A 16,020-nucleotide genomic window follows, 5' to 3' on the forward strand; every position below is an offset into this window, starting at 1 on the left:
GTGGCAACAATGAGCCGACCTCAGCTGCCACCTTGTGTCATTTATCTGCGTGTTCTCGTTTCTTCTCTTTAGGTAACGAACGAGAAGACATTATTCAGTTCATTCAAAGACTAATTGATGTAAAAGTGCTATAACACATCCGGGATTATACTATGTTGTTTTCTGTGAATCGTGTTTACTAAAAGCAGTTTGTTTTACTTCAGACATCAAAGCACATATACTGTGTCTGTCATGTACAGCCTGTACGGGGGTTATCAGGGTTGTACAGCAGAGGAGGAAAGAGTACTAGAATATTGTTTTCAAGTAAAAGTACTTTAAAGACATTTTACTCAAGGAAAAGTCAAAGTACTCGTGCAAAAATGAAAGTATGATGATGTGATACTACAGTTAAACTAAATAACATCTTTAGGCAACAAGATAAGTTGCACTAAATGTCAAATTATACACAAAGAGTAGATCAGCAGCAGCATTATCAGTTGTACATATAACCTCCTCTGTGGCCTCGCTATGAACATCCAGACAAAGAGACAAAACTCAACATTTAACAACAATGACAGGTGATAAATAAAAAGACCTGCGGACACCGCGGCCAGTGCACCAAGCACTAACTATTATCCACATAAAACAATTAGCCAGACATGTTTTACAGACTCAACAGCAGGATGAAACATTACCAACACAGACGGCACGGACATGCAAACACTATAAACTCCACAGCAGCAGGAGAAAGTCCATCCATCCATCGTCATCGTCAGGGGGCAGCAGCTCCAGTGAGGAACCCCAATCTTCCCTTCTCCGGGCCACATCCTCCAGCTCCGACTGGGGGATCCCGAGGCGTTCCCAGTGAGGAGATATAATCTCTCCACCGAGTCCTGGGTCTTCCCCGGGGTCTCCTCCCAGCTGGACGTGCCTGGAACACCTCCCTAGGGAGGCGCCCAGGTGGCTCCTTACTAGATGAACCACCTCAACTGGCTCCTTTCAACGTAAAGGAGCAGCGCTGTATGTTGCTAGATGGTTGTTAGAACGTCCTCCTCTCATGAGCACAGTCCACTGGGCGTCTCTGTCCCGCTGCACAACTCAAACATTTTAAATGTTTTAGGGTGAATGAGGCTCTGCAGTCACTCCAGGGGATTATTGTCACAAACATCAGGAAGGCATCAGGAAAATAAGTTCAATCACATCCATGAGGTACATTATGTACACACAGCTGTTCATACCAGCGGGGAATACACACAAGAAAATATTTTAAAAAGGTGAATAAAATGTTTAAATATTGTATCATTGGTGTCAAACACATACTTTGTTTGTATTGCCTTCTTATTCTTTGTGGTTTGGAGTTTATCTCTTTTTTTAAATACAATTAACTGCACAAAAAAACAATATTTCTTTCTCATATAGAAAATGATTTGCACCATAAGTCACCAAATGAACAGTTTGTAAATCCAATAAAGATGTTTGGCCACTAGTTAAAATGGATATATGAGATAAATCAGAGGATATTAAATATCACCTCATGTTCCCTGTTATCGCTCTACCATCAGCTGTCCAATAAAAACATAAAAATGCACAAAAGACAATAAAAGGAAAAGAACTTGATGAGCTGAACCACGATGTTGCTCAATAAAAGCCCATAACAATACGTAACAGCGACGCAGAGTACACATCCCATGATGCAACTGTAAGAAGGTGATCCACAGCAATAAAGGTAACATATTTCTTTCATTTTCTCTAAAGTGGGCCCCATGCACGTGATTAAATGTGTTGTGCATCCCTTGAAATGTCATGTGAGATTTATAAAACGCCAGAGGAGTCACACGAGGTGAGATGTATCAGACATCACAGTGAGCAGTGCAAACCCTGAGCCGTACTGCAGAACAGCTTCCCCGTGTCTCATGAAAACACAGTGTCCTGTCATTACGGGAGCTCTTTGTGACTCAATCATTTCACATGCAAATGTTGTGCCTCTGATTTCTTTTGATTCAGCCCTCCATGTTAGCCGTCGGTACACTATGTGCACACGAGGGGCTGTTCAGGTGTAATTGCCTTTCAGGCCTAATTGTGCCGGGCTTGTCTTGCTCTTAGAAGCACCTGTGCGTAGATCAAAGCGTTCGCTGTGTGTGTGTGTGTGTGTGTGTGTGTGTGTGTGTGTGTGTGTGTGTGTGTGTGAGCTTTGTTTCAAGTGAGTGTCCTTACAGCACATTGTAAAGTAATTGCCTCTTCCAGAAATGTCTATGGCCAGTGTTGGAAGAGCTCATCTTTCATTATAAAAAAGCAAGTTAGTAAAGATCATGAAGAAGGTTTAATAACAGTTTAATCATCTAGTAATAAATAAATAACCCTACTGATATATCGCACATTAAAAAAGTTACAAATATTGATATATTTCTGGATATTTGCAGCACGCTTCACACTTATGTCACTGCACTTTAAAGGTCAACTGTCTATTTGGTTGCGTTTATAAATAATGATATAATTTATATCTTCTTCTCACCATCGTATGTGTTACATACAACCATCCAGAAGAATATATGGGACAGACATGAGGAAGAAAAACATTTTGTTTTCATTTTATTTGCATTTAAGTCGAACTTTCACTGCGATACAACACGCTAGTAGTTTGATTTATTCTCAAAATGGCTAAAATAAATTAAAAAACCCTCCTGATTTATTTATTTTTATCCCTAATAGCTGAAAGTTCGACCTTATTCTCAACATTTCAAATGTATTCTCGAAACAATATTGTCCTCTAACCTTTAGCATCTTAATACACATGAGGTCAGAGGTCACTTCTGTGTTGTCGGGCGTCACACACCCAGAACTAGCTGCCAAGTCAATGAAGCGCTCCCTTCAAAGCAGATGGTTGTATTTGCAGTGAGCACGTCGCGCCTGCAGGTCCCGCCCGCCTCATCGGGGGTATCAAAGACGCACGTGCACATCACAGGGATATTTTTAGACCAATAGCAGCACAGGTGTACAGTACATAATAAAACTGGAAATGAAAGGTGAGCGTCTCAAATGTAAATATTTAAACTTTAGTATTATTGGACATGTGGGGGTTTATTTGAATTTAACTTGTAAATGTTTAACAGAATGTTTAATTGGAAATATTCAGAGTAATGGCTGCAAAGATACTTTATACTGCATGTGGAAAGGAGAACTCGTGTTGTAATATTGCAAATCTGGACGTTTTCCACGTGCGATGGAGGCAAGTGTTTGGGGGGGAGGGGTCTCGCAGCGCGGGGAGGAGGTATAAATGCACCCTGGATACAGCTGGGGCAGACAGAATAATCACTTCAGCAAAACTTCTTCATTTCCACCTGAGCACGAAATGGATAACTGGAAGATGCAGCTTGTTGTTGTGACTTTTTGTGCTCTGCTGCAGAACTCTCAGGCGCGTGTGGAAGAGGAGAGGGGGTTATCTGAGGACTGGAAGGTGAGCATCCATCATTTCATCTTCTCACATCTCTGATTAAATGCTGAGATGTGATGATAATGCACAGTATATATATATATTCTGGGTTCTACTACAGTAATACATCATGTGTTTGTGGCAGGATGAGTCTCTGGAGGCAGGTCTGACCCGCCCGATGTCCAGTCTGATGAAAAGATCCAAAGCTCTTCGCTTCTATGGACTCATGGGGAAACGCTCAGGTGGCCTCACACGTCATCTCTGCATACTAAGTGTTTATAAATGTATTCTGATCGAGGGCTCGTACCGTACGTGTCTGTAGTCATCAATAAGATCGATACGTGGCTGTAAATACTTTGTAACTCTGGTTTAATCTTCATCCCTCACAGATATAAAGAAACAGTTTAAAGTAGATCGACGTAAGTTTGATGCAATGCAAATGTGTCTTTGTAAAATATTGTTATGGCAGCATCATTATTACATCATAGAACAGCTACTTTTCCCCCCCCCCCTTTTCTAGGAAACAAAGGCGAGATGTTTGTGGGTCTGATGGGAAGAAGCATCAGTGGAGGCAAGTAGAAAAAAATACAAATCAAACTCGTTCCAAAATATCAAAGCAGCTTTATTGATATTAAAAATATCAAATTGCTAAAGCACATTTAACTTGCAATTAAAAGTACAAGGCAAAGACAGTCCCATTGAAATGTGTTGTGTGTGTTACAGAGTCTTTAATATTTCCATCTGCAACGACCACTGCCATCGATGTTTCGGACAAACCACACAAGCAAGGTGCGATGGAGTATAAAAACCTGAGCTCGTTTTATTTCTGTGCATTCTGACGGCGGTGTCGTCGTCGTCTTGTTTTCTCAGCCAATTAAAAATATCATTTCTTTTTTTCCCATTATTTGGCAGGTTCGTCGGAGGAATGGGTCCAAATCCTGTATCGATAGAGCTAGAAAAAAATATACGTACACAATTATTATAATCTATACAACTTTACCACCAACCAAAGACGTTACCAGACATCGTACACGGCTTTCAACTCATTGCAGGAACTGATCGGATTTAATCCCAAACAAAAAAAACTACCATCTTAAAAAAGAAAAATGCACATTTCTTGAATGAAATAAAAAATAACCGCCTGTAAATGTAGTTTATCCATCAACACGGGACTATTTATGATTTAACATTCAAAGCTTAGTAGATGCAGGCAGTTTTTTTTTCTTCTTTTTTTTAATATATATATAAAACAAATAGGAAAACACATTCTCTACCGTTAAATTCAGAATTATTGGACTTGGAACGTTTGGTGTTTAAAATCTAAATGAAAGTAAAATATAAAAAAGTAAAAAAAAAAAGAATCAGTGACAAAAACAAAGCGGGTAAAATGATGGGACAGAATGAACACGGGTCTTTATTGACAGTTGGTAGGTCGAGGCTACTTGTGGCTGGTGAGGCTGCAGGTGAGTTCATTCAGTAGCCTGAGGATCTTTAGAGCTCATGTCCCTTTGGGGGGGGTCCATTTTAACGAGCTGGGGTCGATGGTTTTGTTGCTGTTGCCTCGCTTGATCTCCTTCGCTCTCCACTCGTCGATCAGGTCCTAGGGAGGGCGAAGGAAGTGACAAACTGAGCCGACTGCGTAACCGCCATTTTAACGAGTTCAAAGTGGGGGGGGTGTATGAAAAACAAATCTGATCAATGGACATCTTTTACCTGTCGCTTCAACACCAAATGCTTTCCCTTCCAATACTTCAACATCTGAAGAGACTGCAGGGTGCTCACGATGTCCACCGGGTTGACGGCCGTCTCCTGACTGATCTCTGTGCGGCGACACACATTACAACAGTGGATATGATTTGTATACGCATGTGTGTACTTTGTTCCAAGACTGCTAACTAATAAAACCTTTCACACCCACGCTACAAACACCTGTTGTATTTTTATCTTTAACGGCGGTAGAGGTAGGGAGGCGTTTGTTCTGTGTCCTCACCTTTGATGGAGATCTCTTTGCCTTGGAAGTTGTACATGTATCGGAGTAACACTTCCTTCCAGTAGCTACGGTAACTGATGAGGCCGAGGTCGGACAGAGGCCTCTCGGGTGAGCCCACCCGCTCCTCCACTTTGGACAGCAGGTAGCCTAAACAAAGCACACGAGTCAGCAGGTTCACATTAGATATATATATATATTAGATATAACGTCACAAACAGCTGCACAGTCTCATACGATCTAATGCAAGAGCCCCAGATAAATATTACTACATTTAAACTTATATCAGAAACATTTTGCATTCTGTTAACTAAGAATAAACTGTTTAAATGTTTCTTTGATATGCCTTAATCTTTTGAAGTTTTAGTGTTTACATATTTTACACAGAGTATTTGTATTTTTAGGACACATTTAAAGGATTTATTAACACAGTTGACCAGATGAGACAAACGTCAGTGAACAGTTACTTACTGAAGTCGATGAGCATCTTGCCAAAGCCCTGCCTCATGTACTGGGGCATCGTCAGGATACAGGAGACGTTGTAGTTGAGGAAGGAATTCTTCTCCTGGAGATGAAAAAAAATGTTTTATTCCAGTTGCTTTAGATTAAAAAAACAAATACAGTACAATTCTTATACACCGCATGAATTTACCTTGGAGAAGTATCCCACCAGGTGGCAGCCGGTGTTGTCGGCCTCGGTCATGACGTAGAAGAGAAAAGGCTCCACGTCGTAGTAAAGCGTTTTGTGGTCCAAGAAGAGCTTGGCGAGTAAACACAGGTTCTGGCAGTAGATCTGGGGAGAAAAGCGAGACTCATTAGTGAGAGGTCACTTCCTGTGCGGCTTTCTTTACAGACGAACGTGTAACTAATCTCCAAGTATCAACAGAGCCAGAGCCGAGTGTTCAGACCTTGTTCTTTTTGCCATCAACTTCAAACACGGATATTCCCCCCTTTCTGTACACCTCGTCTCCTGGAGGGTGCTTCCACACACACTTGGCCTGAAAAGAACACATGTGATACGTTTGAAGACAACACTGCAGTATTAATAGGCATAATGTAGGATAAGGATTTCATTAACGTAGATAAATTAAATATACAATTGAGAAAACGACAAGAACTGACTCTCACCATGTGTCGCCTGAGAATGGTTTGGCTCTTCATGTACTTGAGGCAGAACTCGCAGACGTAGAGGCGACCCAGGCGTGCGTACTCCTCAGGATAGGGCGAGTGGTACCAGGTGTCCAGCTCGTAGCGGCCAAACAGGATGGTCTTGATCATGTTGCTGCCCTCAGTGATCTGACCCTGGATACGCAGCTTCTCCTGCAGGAGGGACGTGCAGAGTGTTACTGCTGGTCTCAGCATCAACACTTCTCTGCACATCTTTCAGACCACATGTGTGACTTTGCGACTCTGGGTGCAGAGGATGCTACAGTGCTTTTGCCCTTGCCTCCCCCGTGTCGGATGTCAAATTCCCTAATTTCCCATACTGCGCATGAACCCTGGATACGGTTGTTTTAGTATAACACTGATGGAGATATGAAGTACACCGTTACCATATCTTCAGATGCACGGGCCTGGGCTTTTCTGAAGAGCTCCAGGTCGTATTCACTGGTGATGTTCTCCAGCAGAGGCTCTCTGGTGTTGCTGTGTGTCTGCCGATGCTCCTGTGGACCAGACAGACAGAGAATGGATATCAGACGATATACCATCCAACATACGAAAGGAGTGGCAGTTGTAATAGTGTCGAGAGTCACGGCAGCAAGTGAACGACACCATGTTGCAGTGCCAGCGATGTACCATGTGCTTTTCTTTCTGCTCCTTCTGAAGGCCAGAGTTTCTCCCCTTCCTCATCTCAGCCACCTGCTCTTTGTATCTGCTCTGTTTTGATGTTGGTGTCTGAAAATCAAAATACATGAAATGTCACGGTTATATCAGACGTGCACAATAACAACTGTATTTGATATGTACTTCACCTGGTGACGAGTTGCATGGCGCGAGTTGTTTTCTTCCTGCCCCTTCACCTCCTCCTCTTGTTTCTCGCGGCTAATGGCTTTCACCTGTAATGAAGAGGAAGATGCATCTCAAATATTTTATATTGCTATGCCTTATTAACGTATTGTAGGATACGGCTCTGCCAAATGTTTTGTTGGTCTGTAATCATAAGACCGCCTACCATAAGGATGAAATATAAAACACAGCACTGCACTGCTGCGTCTGATCATATTAAATTCATGGAAGACGAAGAAGAAAAGACAAGTTGGGCAGCCAAGCTAAACAAAGCTAACAAAAATACAACCAATGCTATCATATTACATCAAGACGATGAGATCACCAGTGTTAGCAATCTTCATCTTCATCACGACAGTAAACAAGCAGCTGAAATAACATATCATCATCATCTCACCTTGCATTCATCAGCAGAAAGATTGTGGTAAAGAGGACAACCTGATACAGCAAAATGACGTTCATGTTTCCCTGTGAGGTGACCTGGACACATTGAGAAAAAGTAAACGTAAAAATTAATATAATGACATTATGATAGGATGTCAGTGACAAAAATAAAAAAATAAGGGATACCCTTGGTGAACCTATGTATAACACTTTCAAAAGGGAGGGAGTTTACCGAGTGAATTGCATCCCGGAGTTGGACATTTCATGTTGAAGTTGTAGGTCTCGTGACAGCGGCGGCGCTTGGGTCGATGGGAGAGGTCCTTATCAGAGTCTCGGTTTGCTTGGTCTTTAGCCTGGCTCTCATCGTGGGAGGCATTGGGGCTGGGGCTGGAGATGTCCAGCTCAGATTCAGAAGAGGGGGCATTTCCTGTGGGCGTCAACGGCGGAGATTCATCATGGTCTGCAGCTCGCTTCAAGTCTGGAGTATCTAAAGCAAAAAGGAGTCAAAACCACCACGTTCATAAAACAGCTGCGATGAAGTTAACGTTATATTGTATTTAGTGGATGTTGGCCAACCCTGAGAGCTTTGACTAAGGCGAGTAGAGGCTCTGGTGAGGCGCTGTCTCTTGGGCATGTTCCCATCACTTTCTGAACTATTGGTCTGTTCTCTTTCAGCAGAGGAGTCCGAGTCTTCAGTTCCATCTGAACCACTGCCGACCATATGTCTCTATAAAGGGGGAAACACTTAAATGAGAGGCATCCTATACAAATTATAATATCATGGTAAAAAAAAAACGTAGAAGCTGATGTGCAATGTGAAGTCAGGACAAGACATGACCATTTCGATCCGTTCAACAACAAAAAAAAATCACAATCAATGAGATTAGCTAGCTATTAACTGATTTCGGATTAATAAAACCAGCATCCGGGATAACGGGATGATTGTGTAACAAGGGCCGTTTGCGGGTTTGTCTAATTTACTGTGTAATCATTGTTTGAGAGAAAGGCCACAGACAGCTGATAGCTCGCTGCTAGCCTGGCATGTAGTAGGTTAAACAGCTGTTACTACGTTTAATTATTATATTCTACCACAGTTAGCATTTAGTACTTTTCCAAGAGCAACTGGTCAAATAATGAAGTAGTTGCTAGCCATAGTAGTAGCTAAACGACAAAAGTATAGCCTGGTTAGCCCTTCAGCAACCTAATATTATTGTTAGCTTCGCGTGTCACATTAGCTAAACTGACCCCGTCTTCTCATACGCCTAATAGACGGTGGCACCAAACTGCTTTAACTAATCTTGCATCCTAAGATGTATTGCTTATTTGTGCTTTCCTTTCTGTGCTTATTTACATATATTTTACATAATACAAGTTATTGTGGTCTTACAGTTAGTTCGGCGTATTTATAAAAAACAAAGCACAGTTTGATTTCAACAATATTCAATGTAAAAGTTTAGATTTGTTTTAGCTGCTAGTTATCGCCTACCAAAGTGTAGCGTTAGGTATCCTCCTTTAACGTAAACTGAAAATGTTGACAAAGGCAAAATAAAACAAGCAATACAGTTGAAAATGAATGAATTCGTTAAATACTGCTTGATGGACTGAATATATGCATAACACAGTCCATGTTTTGGCATGTTAAATTGTCAGATTATGGAATGGAATATGGCGGAGCATTCTCCCCATCTCGAGAGAGGAGCTAACTTAGCTAATGTTACCCTCTTGTGCGACCTACATACGCGCTTACCTGACGTCTACGAGGCATTTTCACTTTGATGAGCGGTACCTAATAGCAAACTTCCCCAAACTTAAAATAAAAAGAACGAAAGAAAACTATTTATTGATTTTTTTCGGGAAGAAGTTTGTATGTACACAGCGTTGCCGGGGTCTCTCGCGCCACATTCCCCGCACCGGCAGAGCAGAGAATTGCACTTCCGGTGAGAAATGTATTGAGAGTGCGCCGCCACACCAGCAGGGGGCGACTCTGTCTACATTCAGCGACACCTTTTCATCAGATTGCATTGTGCTTTTTAGTTACTGTTGAACACTAAATCTGACAAAAATATGCTTTCAACTTATCTAATTGTCTTCCTCAGCGGATGAGTTGACACCCTTAATTACAAGGGTGTACGCCTAGTTGTGTCAAGAAACCCATACAATTGTCTCTTATCCCATCCATCCATCCATCGTCTACCACTTATCCGGGATCGGGTCGCGGGGGCAGCAGCTCCAGTAAGGAACCCCAATCTTCCCTTCTCCGGGCCACATCCTCCAGCTCCGACTGGGGGATCCTGAGGCGTTCCCAGGCCAGTGAGGAGATATAATCTCTCCACCAAGTCCTGGGTCTTCCCCGGGGTCTGTCCCATGAAACAAACATTTAATAATGTGTCCACTTTTTTGGCGAAGAATCCAAACTGATCCATAAGTTCCCTTCCTCCCCTTGATGGAAATATATAGATATTAAAGGTAGTTCAGGCTCCTGCTCAGTGGTGATGTACACTTGAAAAAAATACTCAAATCTGAAAAGAACAACACAAATAATCTGAGTACAATTTAGTGTTTACTGACACATTTTCAGATGCCCCATTTGCTGTCTCTGTTTTGTGTCCCCCTGCCCCCCACCTTCACCCGTCAGCACCCAGTCGTGGTTGGCTGAAGTATTTGTGAACCAAGGAAATGCATATGGAGAGTTCCACTGACAGACAAGGACAGGGGAAGGGTCTGTGGCTGGCAACTCTCCCAGCAGCTGATACCAACTGCTCTATATATAGCCTGCAGGGCCCGACCACTGCATTAAAAGCCTATAGTCGAACGAACAAGCCGCATGCTGTGTACCTTCTGGCAGTCAAAGGAATAAGAAAGTAGTTTCTGTTGTAGAGCTGCGCAAGAATTAGAATGAACAAACCTAAAATTGTGAGACCAGAGGAGAGGTGAGTGCTGCCGGTCTCTCTTTGAGTACTAATAGTGACTAACACATTTAATTTATAATAATATATTTGATTTATAAATATAACAGTTTCTCTGTGGTCTTAACAGCCAGCCAGCACGTGCGGTGTGGTTTGACAGAAAGAAATATGTCACCATCAACTTCATGGTTCAGAGACCTAAAAATGTCCAGGTTGATATCCAGCCAGACAAAATGATTTTATGGTGAGTTTAAACATTTAAGGTGTTTGTTTCTCTGTTAGTGAAATATCTTGCTTATATATTATCTATATATATTGTTCTAAATGTTCCCCTGCTGCTCTGTCTTGTCTTTACAACAGCTGCAGAAATGACACAGATGATATTTTCTACAACTGAGTTCAACTTCTTCGACAAAGTTGAAATCAATGTGAGCATCCGGATCTTAGGCATGTTGAGACCAATGGAAAATAACAAATTCTACATGTTGTATGCTGAAGTATACAGTCAGCGCGATGTGAAATATAATATAATAATAATATGTGTTTTTAATCCTTATAACAACTTCAAAAGGACTCCAGAGAAAGAGTCTATGACCGCACCATCAACATCTTACTGAGGAAGCTGAAGCCGGATGTTGCATGGCCTTACCTCCAGAAGGATTCAGCAAAGGTGTGTGTGTGTGTGTGTGTGTGTGTGTTTTGATTGATCAGTCACAATGTTTTCTACTTTCATCAATTCCCAAATTTCTCATGACCCCAGAAATGTTTTTCAAATACATTTTAAACTACTGTTAAGTTGTCTGTAAGCGAGATAACTAACCCGCAATAATTGTATGAAGCAAGCTGCTGCTGCTGCTGCATCCCCTCTCTACTTTACGTTGTATATAACATTTTAAAGTGTTCTGTTTCTCCTCCTTCTCAGCAGCCCAACTGGATTGCTGTAGACTTTGATAACTGGAGGGACTGGGCGAATGAAGAAAACGATGGGAAGGAAGAATTTGATAGATACATGGATGTGAGTAAATATGTCCAGTAATACGATCAAATAAGATTCTTTGTGTGTGTGTGTGTGTGTGTGTGTGTGTGTGTGTGTGTGTGTGTGTGTGTGTGTGTGTGTGTGTGTGTGTGTGTGTGTGTGTGTGTGTGTGTGTGTAACACTTGGGTTTTCTTTTTCAGATGATGCAAGAAATGTCCTCCAGTAATAAAGGCGAAGCACCAGACATGGGGGATCTTAGTGATGTAAGTGCAATAGTTTGGGAGATTACTCTTAAACTGTATTATTGGATTATTATTATTATTGGATTATTTCCTTTTGATCACTCAAATGTTGACATTGACTGCTTTCTTCCTTCTTCCCCTTCAGTCTGACTGAGACTCACAGAAGTCTCCTGTGGTGGAGGCCACGTTATCTTTACATGATACTGAAGAACATGTTGCATGAAGCGTGTAATATTATATTTGCATTTGATTTGATATGTTATTGTCCAAAATGCTGTTCTTATATATATTTGATATTTTCTATGGGATTATTTATTGGCGTATTGTTGTCCAGTGTGCGCTGAAATATCATTGTCAATTTTAATAAAAAGAAGTGTATCAACCATAGTTTGAAATTCATTATGATGCGGTGCATGCTATATTTTATGTTAATAGGCTTTTACAAGTTAAAGGCTTCATACTGTGTTATATGTATGTTGTTGTTTCAGTAACTCCAGAAGATGGCAGTTATGCAGCAATAAGGATGCCAGCGTCATTAATTCTTTCTTTATTATTAGGTAAAGTTTACAAATAAACAAACAAAATAGACACAGACAAGAAAAACATGTAAAAATCTGTTAATATCAGCAAGATTTTACATGTTTAGTTGCATTTAATTCAATAGAAATAGCTTATAAATGCTTATATATATCAGCAGATAATAAGTCTTCTATATAACTGTTAGTGATGGGTAATGATGTGCAGGTTCTAGTACATGTTTTCCAAACATATAATACTGTATTTCTTATTATTATCTTATTATTTAGGCCTATATACCCCGATGGCAAAGTCTGTTTTTTTAATGTTTCGCTTGTTAAATACAATTCTATTAGTGGAGGGAGGGATTTTCTTTTTTTTTAAGTTCTCTATCCTTAAATATATATATATTTTAAATCACATTTTAAAAGATATGTCATTAAAAAAAGGTAACAAATCGAAGCTAGAAAAAGTCGGTTCACTGAAGTTTGGACCATGTTGCTAGCCGTACTAAACTGACAGCTATACTTGCACTACATTTACTCGTGTTTCAGTTTCTCCCTAAAAACACTCCAGAATGGCGTTTCAGTGTCAACGAGACTGCTATATGAAAGAGGTATGAAACAGGTTCAAGACATTTATCTGTGCTGAACTGTTTAATAGTGTTAAAAGCGTGCGGAAACGCCACATTCACTGCTAAAGTGATTAGCATGGTTGCTAACTAGCATTACAGTGGGTGCACGAGCTAATAACTCACTGTAACTAAAAACACTAACTTTATTTTGGGGCACAGCTCATTTGGTATTTGTCTTTTATTTTTTTACATTTCATTTAAATGACGCTTTTGTCCAAAGTGACGTACAATACGTGCAAACACTGAAATTCATGTTGTCAAATAAAACCCAGTGTCAAAGTGCAGGATTTTCAAATTGCAATAATATTTTTACTTAATACTTTACACAGCATCGTGTGGTTATAATGCACCCAGCTCTCTTCAGTCTCACTGCTCCTGTAAGGTTTACGTTTGCTTCTCTCCTTTTAGTTTGTCACCTCTGTAGTCTCCTGCAGCCCGGCTGAGCTCAAACATGAAGTCAGTGGAAAGAAAGAAACTCTGAAGGGCTTCAATGTCAAGCTCCAAGACACCATCTTGTTTCCTGAAGGAGGTGGACAAGTAAGGGGATCAGGGATGTTCATGTTCCCCATTTGGGAATCAGAAGTAATGCAACGTCCGTACCACATGATTTAACTTGTGTTGTTCCTTCAGCCAGATGACCACGGGCTGATTGGAGACGTCCCAGTCTTGAGGGTGACGAGGCAGGGGCCTGAGGCGGTTCACTTTGTGGGCTCGCCTCTGGAGGTGGGTCAGGAGGTGCACGTGAAGGTGGACTGGGAGAGGAGGTTTGACCACATGCAGCAACACTCGGGTGAGTCGCACTAAACTAAGAATGTCGACAAGAAAACCAATGGTGGTGCTTTTTGTTTGTGGATCAACTCAGTTTTACACGTCTGTCAATTCGATAAACTGATCGGTTAGTAGACAAAGAGTTTGTTTAGTCGAGGACAGCACTAGAGGTTTGTACATGTACATGCATGATTATGATCGTATCTTTCTATTGCACACTTAGCGACAATTGTTTTCTTCCTGACTCTTAGGTCAACATTTGATCACAGCTTTGGCAGATAATCCTTTTTGGATACAAGACAACATCCTGGTACAGAACCACTGTACAGATTCCTTTCTCTCACCACACAAACTTGTGGATTTACCTCTAATCTGTTGGGTCTTTCTTTCAGGGAACTTGGGCGCCAGAGAAGCACCATTGAACTGGACACTCCCTCTGTGAAGCCTGCACAGCTCCAGGCCCTGGAGGAAACCATAAACGAAAAGATCAGACTCCATGTCCCTGTGATTGTTCAGCTTCTCTCTATAGATGACCCCGCTGTGGAAAAGGTGCATATGCAGACATTACTGGTGCTAACATACAGTCCTAATATAACCAAGATATTGTTTCAACTCATCTTCTGTTGTAACAAATACGTTTTACATGCACAGTACGTGACGTGTGTGTGTGTGTGTGTGTGTGTGTGTGTGTGTGTGTGTGTGAACCAGGTGAGGAGTCGGGGGCTGCCAGGCGACCATGCAGGGCCCATCCGGATCATTGACATCGAGGGCGTCGATGCCAACATGTGCTGTGGAACCCATGTGTCTAACCTCAGCCACTTACAGGTTCAACTTGACACACTTAGATGTGCCTCGTCTGACTGATGCATTACTTTATTCATACGTCATGTTTCTAACATTCCTCTTTATCCCACTTGTAGGTAATAAAGCTACTGGGAACGGAGAAAGGAAAGAAAAACAAAACCAACCTGATCTTCCTGACAGGAAACAGGGTATTGAAGTATGCTGAGAGAAGCTACAGCACAGAGCGATCGCTGGTGTCTCTCCTGAAGTAAGTCTGAAGCATCACAAATGTGAGTTCAACTCCTTCACACAGTTTGAAGCGACAAAGTGCTTGTTGCTCTTCAACAGGACCGGACCTGAGGAGCATGTTGAGGCTGTTGACAAGTTGCAGAAGTCTGTAAAGATGCTACAGAAAGTAAGAACATTTCATCAGTGATTTATTCTCTAGATGCTCGCTCTCATTAAAGGATTTATGTAGAGGAGTCTTTCCATTCTGACACGTTCTGCATCAGGCTTGTGTTTTGCTGCAACATCACACACACACACACACACACACACACACACTCCCTAACCAACATGAACATGTCTGCAGACTAACCTGAGTTTGCTGCGAGACATGGCTGTGCTCATCACTCAGAACTTTAAGAACGACCCCCAGAGAGGAAACTTCTTCAGCTTGCACAAGTAAGAGACAAACTTCAAGGAGAAGGGCTTGTTAGCGGAAGTGAGGAAAATACACATACACACACACACCTTGCTAACACACCGTGTGCTTCAGGTGCATGTAGAACTTAAAACTAATGAGCATTTCAGAAAGGAATCTTTCTTTCTACAGAAAAGAAGGCGACAACGAGTTCATGAATATCATCGCCAATGAAATAAACACGGAGGTAAGTCCTTAACCTGACGGGTTACTTCATGCATCAGCTGTTAAACCTTCTCCTCGAGCCTGGTTTCGTCTGCTCTCAGGAAACACTGGTTTTCCTGAGTGTCGGAGAGGAGAAGGGACCCGGTTTGTTTCTAATGGCCGGACCCAGTGAGCGAGTGGCTGAGATGGGACCGCGGTAAGAGACGCCGCCACATATTTATTCAGCCTCCGCTTTAAAAATGTCAAATCTGAGTGAATCTGTGCTCTCCAGGGTGTTGGAGATGCTCCAAGGGAAGGGGGCAGGGAAGAACGGACGTTTCCAAGGAAAAGCCAACAGCCTGGCACGCAGAGGGGAGGTGGAGGCTTTCCTGCAGCAGCGCTGCACACCTCACACAGAGGAAGAATAACAGCGATGGCTCCATACAAACACTTCATGAACTGGAAGCTTCACCCGATGTGATCATGTCTGAACAACACGTGCTGTACATATCTGTTAAATGTCATGTACAGTTTTATTAATAAAAACTTTTGCTGCTGCTC

General features: G+C 41.7%; 3 protein-coding genes across 3 annotated transcripts; 2 read left to right on the forward strand and 1 right to left on the reverse strand.

Annotated features, from left to right (window-relative positions):
- Window positions 1–4,010: 4,010 nt before the first annotated feature.
- Window positions 4,011–9,715, reverse strand: kat7b (K(lysine) acetyltransferase 7b). Its single transcript, XM_029457090.1, has 14 exons — window positions 9,535–9,715; window positions 8,364–8,514; window positions 8,020–8,274; window positions 7,801–7,883; window positions 7,370–7,453; window positions 7,194–7,292; window positions 6,950–7,060; window positions 6,525–6,716; window positions 6,305–6,394; window positions 6,049–6,189; window positions 5,868–5,961; window positions 5,400–5,546; window positions 5,123–5,229; window positions 4,011–5,009 (listed from the first exon to the last, which is right to left on the reverse strand). The coding sequence occupies exons 1-14, from the start codon at window positions 9,550–9,552 to the stop codon at window positions 4,908–4,910; spliced, it is 1,674 nt and encodes a 557-aa protein (XP_029312950.1). The 5' UTR covers window positions 9,553–9,715; the 3' UTR covers window positions 4,011–4,907.
- An 860-nt stretch (window positions 9,716–10,575) lies between these two features.
- Window positions 10,576–12,294, forward strand: ptges3l (prostaglandin E synthase 3 like). Its single transcript, XM_029455564.1, is given in 8 exon segments — window positions 10,576–10,717; window positions 10,824–10,937; window positions 11,054–11,087; window positions 11,089–11,121; window positions 11,265–11,363; window positions 11,619–11,708; window positions 11,870–11,932; window positions 12,057–12,294. Coding segments are annotated over 8 exon segments (477 nt in total). The 5' UTR covers window positions 10,576–10,682; the 3' UTR covers window positions 12,066–12,294.
- Window positions 12,295–12,913: 619 nt separating this feature from the next.
- On the forward strand, window positions 12,914–16,017 carry aarsd1 (alanyl-tRNA synthetase domain containing 1). The gene is given in 13 exon segments (XM_029455563.1): window positions 12,914–13,043; window positions 13,470–13,598; window positions 13,692–13,851; window positions 14,081–14,112; window positions 14,114–14,139; window positions 14,222–14,378; window positions 14,538–14,654; window positions 14,750–14,880; window positions 14,961–15,027; window positions 15,205–15,296; window positions 15,448–15,502; window positions 15,582–15,676; window positions 15,752–16,017. Coding segments are annotated over 13 exon segments (1,236 nt in total). The 5' UTR covers window positions 12,914–13,004; the 3' UTR covers window positions 15,888–16,017.
- The last annotated feature ends 3 nt before the right edge of the window (window positions 16,018–16,020 follow it).

Source organism: Cottoperca gobio, chromosome 19 (assembly GCF_900634415.1).
Source record: "Cottoperca gobio chromosome 19, fCotGob3.1, whole genome shotgun sequence".
NCBI lineage: Eukaryota > Metazoa > Chordata > Actinopteri > Perciformes > Bovichtidae > Cottoperca > Cottoperca gobio.

Bases quoted from the DNA above. Each gene is read 5' to 3' on its own strand.
- kat7b (XM_029457090.1), bottom strand. The intron at 7,454-7,800 runs GTGAGATGATGA...TCTTCATTACAG, and splicing joins TTTCTGCTGATGAATGCAAG to GTGAAAGCCATTAGCCGCGA. The intron at 5,230-5,399 runs GTGAGGACACAG...GTCGCCGCACAG, and splicing joins CAAAGAGATCTCCATCAAAG to AGATCAGTCAGGAGACGGCC.